This window comes from Electrophorus electricus, chromosome 15, assembly GCF_013358815.1.
Source record: "Electrophorus electricus isolate fEleEle1 chromosome 15, fEleEle1.pri, whole genome shotgun sequence".
Lineage (NCBI taxonomy): Eukaryota > Metazoa > Chordata > Actinopteri > Gymnotiformes > Gymnotidae > Electrophorus > Electrophorus electricus.
In genome coordinates, this window is record NC_049549.1 from 11,096,834 (window position 1) to 11,106,301 (window position 9,468).

Consider the following 9,468-nt stretch of genomic DNA (forward strand, 5'->3'; position numbering starts at 1 on the left):
GCTGACAGGGTAACATGGGTAACATGGGTAACAACCGGTTCTACATTTTTCTGGTTGTTTGAACAATTCAGGTATTGCCAGTTGCTTTTACTGATGCAGACAAACCTGTCGGGGCACATAGCATTGTTAACACATTTTTTTTCTTGCCACACAAAATCTTCCTATCTGACGTTTTGGTTCTCAGTTGAGACACAGCAGCTGTGAGTGAAACCAAGAGAAACGACTCCAGGTTGGAGACGGAGTTAAGAGAGAGCGAGACGTAGGGGGAGAGTTGCATCAGAAGACGCTGATTCCCTCCTGAGTGTCCCACCTATTGGTCTACCATGTCTTACACGGCTGAGTCCTACGCGGGCAAGTCCTACGCAGGCAAGTCCTACGCGGGCCAGTCCTATATGGATCGCTCGCTCGTTGACAAATCATACATGGACAGCGCATACATGGATCAGGCAGCCAAGGACGCATACCAGGAGCAGCTGCTGAAGGAGAAGAGGAAGCGTAAGGAAGCTGTGCACTGCGAGTTGGTCGCCCTGGTCATCGGCTTCATCGGCCTGATCGGCGTCGCCACCGTGACGGGCCTCCCCATGTGGCGGGTCACAGCCTTCATCCAGGAGAACATCATCGTCATGGAGACGCGCTGGGAAGGGCTGTGGATGAACTGCTTTCGCCAGGCGAACATCCGCATGCAGTGCAAGGTGTACGACTCACTGCTCTACCTGCCGCCGGAGCTGCAGGCCTCCCGCGGCCTCATGTGCTGCTCTGTCGCTCTCACTGCCATCGCTGTGGTGGTCTCCTCCGTGGGCATGCGCTGCACGCGCCTCGTCGATTCCCGCCCGCGCGTCAAGCACATCGTCCTGGTGACCGGGGGCTGCCTCTTCCTGGTCGGCTGCCTGGCCACCATCATCCCGGTCTCCTGGACGGCTCACGTCATCATCCAGGACTTCTACAACCCCCTGCTGATCGACGCCCAGCGGCGGGAGCTGGGTGAGGCGCTCTACATCGGCTGGGTCACGTCCGCTCTGCTTTTTGCTGCCGGCGTGATCCTGCTCTGCCGGCACGCACCACACACCCAAGAGAAGGAGGACCAGATGGCAGTGCTGTACAGAGCCGGCTACACTCCCAACAGCCTCTACAAGCCTGGATACACCTACCAACCAGCATACACCTACCAGCCAGCCTACACCTACCAACCAGCTTACACAGTTCCCCCACCACCAGGATCTGTGGTCTACAGTCGGCCTGGTTACTGAGGAGCTGTAGCCAGGGTACTGAAAGCTGGACGGCCGTTCTACGTGACAGAGAGGAGCCACCACCATGAGCCAGGTTCAAGGGCTCAGCTGGGTTCTTCCATAAACAAAACACGAGTTCAAAACTCTTGGTTTTATTTTATTTTATTGCTTTGTTTTTGTCTCTGTGGTTGTGATTTCCGCTCCATCCATTTAGCTAGCTGCGAATATACTGCAATGATTCTAATCTTGAATTTGGAATGCAGCAAAAGAAAGACTGCTTCTTTGATCTCAAATGGACATTTTCAGAAGGACTTGTTCATGGATACCATTTGCACAAGACTAGAGGAGCTGGTGCTTTCTGAGAAGCTGAATGTGAGGTATTGCTTTGGCAGGCAAATATTGGCCTCAAACATTCTTGCACTCTCATATATACTTTCCCCTAAAGATGCTTAATTGGTGAAAGCACTGTATTCTGCTTCAGAAGTGTGAATATTTGAATATGTAGTTTTTTTCAAGCACTGAAATTTGGACTCATTGTTTAAAAAAAAATCTAAATAAATATTTGTACATAAATAACAATGTACGCTGTTTTATTTCTCCCCACTAAATTCACAAACATTCTCTTTTGATGATTAACCTGAATAACGAGCGGAAGCTATTCTGCACTAGTAGCTCCAGAGCAGACGTGACTGCGCTGGACAAACCTGTTTGTGTGCATTTCTAGATAGGAGGACGCTGTGTTTGTCTGCACTCTTACCAACCCAAAATGATCCTGAACACCACGGTTGCATAGACATGCCTACAACGCAAATGTAGCCACAGGGATTTGACTATAGCTAGGCGACAGAGCACACATGCTTGCACACACCACTGTGCACTTTCATGGCCTCCCTTTGGGACTACTTGGTTACATTTTTAACACAACCCATTTTTAACACAACTTAAACAGAATTGCATAAGCAGTTCTTTGTTTTCTCCACCCCGTAGAATGTAGTGTCCGTTGCTCCCGAGTGGTGCAAATGATCATGGAATTTGTGTGCTATTCCCAGAACTCAAGCTCAAAGAATGGTTCTGTCTTCCATGTGCACCGAGCTGGTCAGTGGCTGGGCCCATGTGTCTCAGAGGCAGCACGTGTTCTTCCAGGTTGCCGGGTGCTGTTGTCCTGAGGAGAATCAGGTTGTTGGAGAAATGGTGCTGACAAAAACTAAGGAAAGAATTGTACAGTAATCCACAAAAACGTGCATCGTGTCTGACTTGGATTCCCCATGTCATGTTACACCTATGTGTAAAAATGTATATATTTATATACTTGTTATCTGAGGATGTCTGTAGCTAAGCACACCTACAGACATCCTCAGATAACAATGTTCGATATCATGTTGTACCTATGTGTAAGAATTATATACTTTCTATATACACACAGACAACAATGTTCAGTGTCACATTTGTTTCTTGATATACACCAAACCAAAAGAGGGGTAGATGGATCAGCTGATCAATCCATTTTCTACACTAATTACACTCCATGATAACCACTTGTTTATGTCCTCTATATACATTTGTATTGGGAGTCTAGCTCTGGGTCTTTTCTTGCTATATTGTTTACATTTATCTGACACTTTTATCCAAAGCAACTTGCAATTCTGACTTGAGCAATTGAGGGTTAAGGGTCTTGCTCAGGGGCCCAACAGTGGCAATTTGGCAGTGGTGGGACTTGAAGCAGCAACTATCCAATTACAAATGGATTACCTTAACCATTGAGCTACCACTGCTCACGGCTGTAAACCAGTTCAAGTAAAGTTGTTTTTCCATTAGTTAAACAGGCAAAAATAATGCAAACAATGCAATCAGTGGACCGAAATATGTTTCTTCAGCTTACTATTTATAGGTTTCTTTGGGTAACACCTGGATCAACAGCACTGTCTGCCTATGAATTTATAGACAGACAACACTTCCAATTTTAAACCCTTTTTATCATTAGATCAAGTTGAATTACCACAGTGTTACATTGTAAAAGGTTGTCTCAAAGGTTGTCTCATTGCTAAAGCCTATTGAACATTTATTTTTAAACCAGTGCTTTAGCCAAAACTCTTAAAACAGCTTGTAAATAAAGTGAAACTAAGATTTCCTAACCACAACATAGTCTCACTATGATCAGCATTTTTACTTGCAGGGTAAGTAAGTTTTCTTACATGCAGATTTGCATTTCCTAGCATTTGTTGTATTTGAAAACATCCTGAAAGCAACTAATTTTCTATAGATCGTTCTAGTGATGTATGCAGTCTTTCGACTCTCCGTTGATATAGCAACAGCCCATTAAGAGTGATCTGAGTGCGATTTTTGCATCACCCAGACACCTTTTGACATGACAATGCCATTATCTTTTGTTTATCATTAGGCACGTTCTTGATCTATAGCTCTCTGCTCTTCCTCTTCCTTATGGCTTAGTACCCTGGCAACATACAGGCCCAGACACAACACAGCGATTGTTCCAGTGAACCCAGGGTTGACTAGTTAACGGAACTCAAAACAACTTTCAAATTTCAGATGCAAATACAAAACCTTAGGTAGCTTTTTTTTTTTTTTTTGGTGGAGGAGGTTATTAAAATGCACAGTGTGCTGTGTTATTGTTTTATGATGGCTTTAGGCAATAATGAGCGCTCAAAGTCACGCGTGCATGCGTGCGCGTGTGTGAGAGAGAGAGACTGTGTGCTTGTGTGTGCAGGGGGAAGGGTGTGAGCATCCAGTGGATGGCCCGGCGCTGTTCGCTACCCCTCCTCCTCCTGCACAAACAGTCACAGGTGGATACAGTTTCATGGCAACTGTCTGGAAATCCCTCCCATCCTATCCAGCTTTGGAGGAGGAGGCAGCAGGCAGCAGCAGAGGTGCTCGCCTTTCAGCGGCTCATTGGCCGGGACACGGAGAAGCACTTCAGGTGAGCGGCACTCTCCTTTCCTCCCTTCAGCTGAATCCGCTCCTGCGCCCGTCTCTTCCTCGGCCTGCTCAGTGTTGCTCTTGCCAAAGATCTGATCTGCTTTTATTCCTGGTTGAGCATCGAGCACAGGACTTAGAATGATTTGAATCGGCTTCGGTTTGGTGCCGTTCCCGAGAATCTTCCTCACGCCCTCCGAGCCTGAGCTTATAGACAGAGAATGGGAGGCAATGCACTGGAGATAGCAGCGATGTGTCTGACCTTGGTGGGCCTGATCGGAGCTGCAGCCAGCACGGGCATGCCCATGTGGCGGGTCACAGCCTTCATCCAGGAGAACATCATCGTCATGGAGACGCGCTGGGAAGGGCTGTGGATGAACTGCTTTCGCCAGGCGAACATCCGCATGCAGTGCAAGGTGTACGACTCACTGCTCTACCTGCCGCCGGAGCTGCAGGCCTCCCGCGGCCTCATGTGCTGCTCTGTCGCTCTTGCCTTCATTGGCCTCATCATCTCCATCGCCGGGATGAAGTGCACCGTCTGCATCCAGGGCAACGATAACACCAAGCACAAGGTGCTCGTCGTGGCCGGCTTTATAATCATCCTGGCCTGCATCTGTTGCCTGATCCCGGTCTCCTGGACGGCTCACGTCATCATCCAGGACTTCTACAACCCCCTGCTGCTCGACGCCCAGCGGCGGGAGCTGGGTGAGGCGCTCTACATCGGCTGGGTGGCGGGGGGGCTGCTCTTCGTGGGCGGCTGCATGTTTACTTGCTGCAGCGGCTCCGCAGACAAGGGCGTGGAGCGGAGCTACGTGGCCTACCCCCAGAGCGTGCCCTACGTAGCATACCAGTCGCATCCCATGGCCTTCCAGCCCAGGCCAGTAGCAGCCTACAGCTACCCATCCAGAGACCCTTCGTTCATTCAGCCATCCAGAAGAACTTCATTCATCCAGCCATCCAGACAGCAGTCTATCCGCAGTGCCGTCGCGTACCTGTGAAGACTTCTTGGGAAAGGCTCCAAAAAAGGACCTGAAATGAGACACTTGGGGAACTTCAGCGATGTTTATATCTTTTGTATATGCATATATATGTGTGTGTGGTAGAGAAAAAGGACTTCAGTTTACCTTAAGTGGCTGCATTACGTGCATATAGACACCATCTGCTATGTGGAAAATGCCATTTACCTTTTGTCCAGACATTTCTCCATTTTATTTAAGATGAATGATAAGTTGGTCCAAGATCTTAATAACTGACCTACATTGAAATTCTTGGACACGTTGCTAAGAAGCACGCAAGATTAAAAATAACAGGATTTCTGTGAAGGGCATAATAGGTGGTTATTTTTCTGTGTAATCTTTAAGGAATATATCGATCATATAAAAAAACACTGAAAAAAGATTTAAATGTCGGTTCCATTGGTGGTTTTTAATCATAGCTTTAGATTGTAGATTTAGTAGGCACGAGCCAGTATATCTACCTAATCCTTATTTTTTTGTCCTTACTACATTCACATTTTATATAATGTTGAACTGTATTCTGATGACAGTGTGCTTTTTGGAAAGCCCTTTTCTCCATTGTTGAAGGACACTAGAGCTATTGGCATGCGACTCAGTTTTATTGACTGATGTCTGTACCTTTGTTTACACGAGCGTCTTGGTGATCTCACTACCCCGTCGTCCCAGTCAAACAGGGAGTGAAATATAATGTGCAGCCATTGTTTGAAAAACCTTTAACTGGACACGCCCTTACATCTATAGAAACCGAACCACACATAGCTACAACTTAACCAGGAAATGAAGAACAAATTGCTAATCCACCTTTTACTGGGGAGAAGAATGCACATAAATGAATTTGCTCAGTGCTGGAGAACAGATTTCAGTTTTACACTTATTGCAAGAGCAAGTTCCAAGGTCAAACCTAAAGAAAATGTTTTCAAAGTGAGATTTAAACTCAAAAGTGCACAGGGAATCTTTTATTCAGAAAAAAGAATCTTTTAAAAAACAATCTTGTGTCTTTAAAAGTGGAATGTTTATGCGGCGGTTACTAGGTATTGAGAGTTAATGTTGGAGTAAGGAGCCTAGCATTCGTTGGGGTTCTGGACATGGGTTATCCAAATTTTCAAAAACTGTGAATACAAACTAATTTCTGGTAACTCCATCAAGCACATAGGAAAACAGGCAGAGCAAGTGTGGGATGAGTGAGAGAAAGGTTCAGTTTATATTTAACAATGTGACCAGACTTTACTGTGAAGGTACACCTTGAGATAACATGGACAGTTTAGTAATACAGGAAAATTACATAAACCAAATTTGCATGTTCTAGAGCTTTGTCACAGAAAGACTCATAGCAGTACCATGTGTATGCATAATTAACCACTGTGTCCATAATTATATGTCATAATTAACCTTTCACACTTTTATACTGGGTATAAATGACCTTTAAACTTAACATCTTTAAACTGTTTAAACATAAAGCATGCAGGTTACAGTAAACACCATTATTAGTTAAATACATCTTTTGTCTCATGAACTACCAAGCTATTGAGGGTAATATTTGTCAGTCTGAGAAAGCGTAATTAGTACATATATTCAACAGGTCCACTATTAGAGACTGTTTCAGGCTTCAGACTGCTCCATTATTACACTGATCACTGATCTATGCCCTCTGGTGGTAAATCCGAGGATTTCTCTTATGTGGCGATAACTTTGAAGTTAAAGTAGAAGAGTAGAACTTCTGGCAATTAAATTATGATAAAGGGAATTTAAATTATAATGGGGAGTTTACAGTATACCATATATGATTATATGATAATGGGGAGTTTACAATCTAAATGATGCAGACACGAATGCCCGCAAAAACAGGCCATGAAAGAGAAAGTAACAGCAGAAGGACAGAGAGAGCATGTGGGTGTCTGTTTGAGTATATTAATTTTTTGAGTGTGAGATGGTTACTGTTATGTCCTTCATGAGCAGGGCACAACAAACATTTAGTGACCAGAAACCCTCATCGGCCCTAACCAATCCAGAAGGAGCAGCTCACTTCCCAAAACGATAGAGACCATGAGTCAGCACGCTCTAAACCATTACAATTTATACTTGACACAAAAGTACAGCCTGTGCCATGCTGCGCTCTGTCTAATTCTTGTGTGGATTTAATAGGATGACATAACTTAAGCCTGGGATTATGCTCAACATAAACTGCAGACAACCCACCTTCATTCTGGGAAAACTAGCTATGCCTTGTCCTATCACTGGGAAAACTGTGTAGTGGACTTTAGCCACTGGTGTAACTGGATAATAGTCAGTTCTTCTTCATCTTGCTTAGGAACAGTTGTAACTCTGACCACTGAGTCAGGTTCAGGCTTTTTGTATTGGTGTACTGCTCGGGCTTCAGCTCCTATTTGTGGTGAGAACGTGTTTGCATGTTTGTGTGTGCGTGTATGAGCAATGGTTAACGCATGTGAGATCATTGCTCTCTGCCTGGGTGCTATCGGGCTGGTGGGCACTGCTGCTACAACAGGCCTACCCATGTGGCGGGTCACCGCCTTCATCCAGGAGAACATCATCGTCATGGAGACTCGCTGGGAGGGGCTGTGGATGAACTGTTTCCGCCAAGCGAACATCCGCATGCAGTGCAAGGTGTACGACTCACTGCTCTACCTGCCGCCGGAGATGCAAGCTTCCCGCGGCCTCATGTGCTGCTCTGTCGCTTTGAGTTTTCTCGGAGTGCTGGCGGCCCTCCTGGGTCTCCGTAACACATCCTGCCTCCAGGACCAAAACCGCCTCAAAGCCCTCCTCATTGTGATTGCAGGGGTGATGCAGATCATGGCTGCCATCTGCGTTTTCATCCCAGTCTCCTGGACGGCCCATGTTATCATCCAGGACTTCTACAACCCCCTGCTATTGGATGCCCAGCGGCGGGAGCTGGGTGAGGCGCTCTACATTGGCTGGGTCACCGGGGCATTCCTCTTCCTGTCTGGGGTTGTCTTCCTCTGCTGCCGTTCTACTTTGAACTCGGACCGCCTCTACCAGCCTGTATACGGGACCGCAAGCTCCACATTGTCGCGCTTTCATCCGCTCACCTACACCCACAGCTCAGTCAGCACTTTGCCCCAGCAACCACATCTATATGGCCATGGCCTGGCTCCTAAACAAACCTTTCACACAGCCTTCAGGCCTGCTGTACCTCCCGCTGGTGGACAGCCTACCTTCAATGAAGCCCAACTCACTCCTGATGTCCTCCTGCTGAACCATGCTAACATGGTGCCCGCATACCATCGCCAGGGATCCATGCATAGCTCCCATGACACTTGGAGACACTCCACGCCCAGAAACTCCGCCAAGCCCAGCCTCCTGCCTGCACCTGTCCGCGCCGGTCATGATGGGCCCACCCACAATCTGCCCACTGATGTACAGACCTCCCAAAAACTATTTGCACCATCTGGATATGGCAACTCCTGGATTAAACCACACAGGACACTGTCCCCTTCCAACTCTGGAATGTACATATGAGGACAGTTTCATTAAACTATTTCCAACAGTAAATAACAGAATAATTATAAATGATATATGCTGATTAGCCATAACATTAAAACCACTGATATTAAAACCACAGGTGAAATAAATAACACTAAACATCTTGGTACAATTGTACCTGTCAAGGGGTGGGATAAATTAGATGGAAAATGACAAATCAGTTAATGTGTTGGATGCAGGAAAAATTGGCAAGCCTAAGGATCTGAGCAACTTTGACAAGGGCCAAATTGTGATGGCTAGATAACTGAGTTGGAGCAGCTTCAAAACAGCAAGTCTTGTCTTATGTTCCTGGTATTCAGTAGTTAGTATATTACCAAAGGCAGTACAAGGAAGGAGAACCAGCGAACCGACAACGGGGTCATGGGCATGCAAAGTCATTGAGGTTAGCCTTTTTGCTCCGATCTCACAGAAGAGCTACTATAGCACAAATTGCTGAACCATTTGGCTATAACAGAAATATGTCAGTACATACAGTCCAATGCTGCGTAGCTGCAGAGCGGTTAGAATGCCCCCTGACCCCTGTCCACCACTAAAAGCACCTACAATGGGCACATGAAAACTAGACCATGGAGCAATGAAAGAGGGTGCCCTGGTTTGATGATTCACATTTTCTGTTAAATCATGTGGATGGCCAGGTGTTTGCACGTTGCTTACCTGGAAATGAGATGCACCAGGATGCACTTTGGGAAGACAGCAAGCTGGTGGAGGGAGGCAGTGTGATGCTGGGAAGCTTTGGGTCCTGGAATTCAAGTGGATGTTACTTTGACATCTACCAC

At 46.2% G+C, this 9,468-nt stretch overlaps 3 protein-coding genes across 3 annotated transcripts; all 3 read left to right on the top strand.

Moving 5' to 3' along the window:
• Nucleotides 1-210: 210 nt before the first annotated feature.
• Nucleotides 211-1,749, top strand: zgc:110333 (uncharacterized protein LOC550497 homolog). The gene has a single exon (XM_027012170.2). The coding sequence runs from the start codon at nucleotides 324-326 to the stop codon at nucleotides 1,245-1,247; it is 924 nt and encodes a 307-aa protein (XP_026867971.2). The 5' UTR covers nucleotides 211-323; the 3' UTR covers nucleotides 1,248-1,749.
• Nucleotides 1,750-4,087: 2,338 nt separating this feature from the next.
• cldn8 (claudin 8) lies at nucleotides 4,088-5,537 on the top strand. The gene has a single exon (XM_027012171.2). It carries the CDS (start codon nucleotides 4,379-4,381, stop codon nucleotides 5,153-5,155), a length of 777 nt encoding a protein of 258 aa, XP_026867972.1. The 5' UTR covers nucleotides 4,088-4,378; the 3' UTR covers nucleotides 5,156-5,537.
• Nucleotides 5,538-7,286: 1,749 nt separating this feature from the next.
• LOC113578733 (claudin-8-like) lies at nucleotides 7,287-9,052 on the top strand. Its single transcript, XM_027012174.2, has one exon. The coding sequence runs from the start codon at nucleotides 7,604-7,606 to the stop codon at nucleotides 8,666-8,668; it is 1,065 nt and encodes a 354-aa protein (XP_026867975.2). The 5' UTR covers nucleotides 7,287-7,603; the 3' UTR covers nucleotides 8,669-9,052.
• The last annotated feature ends 416 nt before the right edge of the window (nucleotides 9,053-9,468 follow it).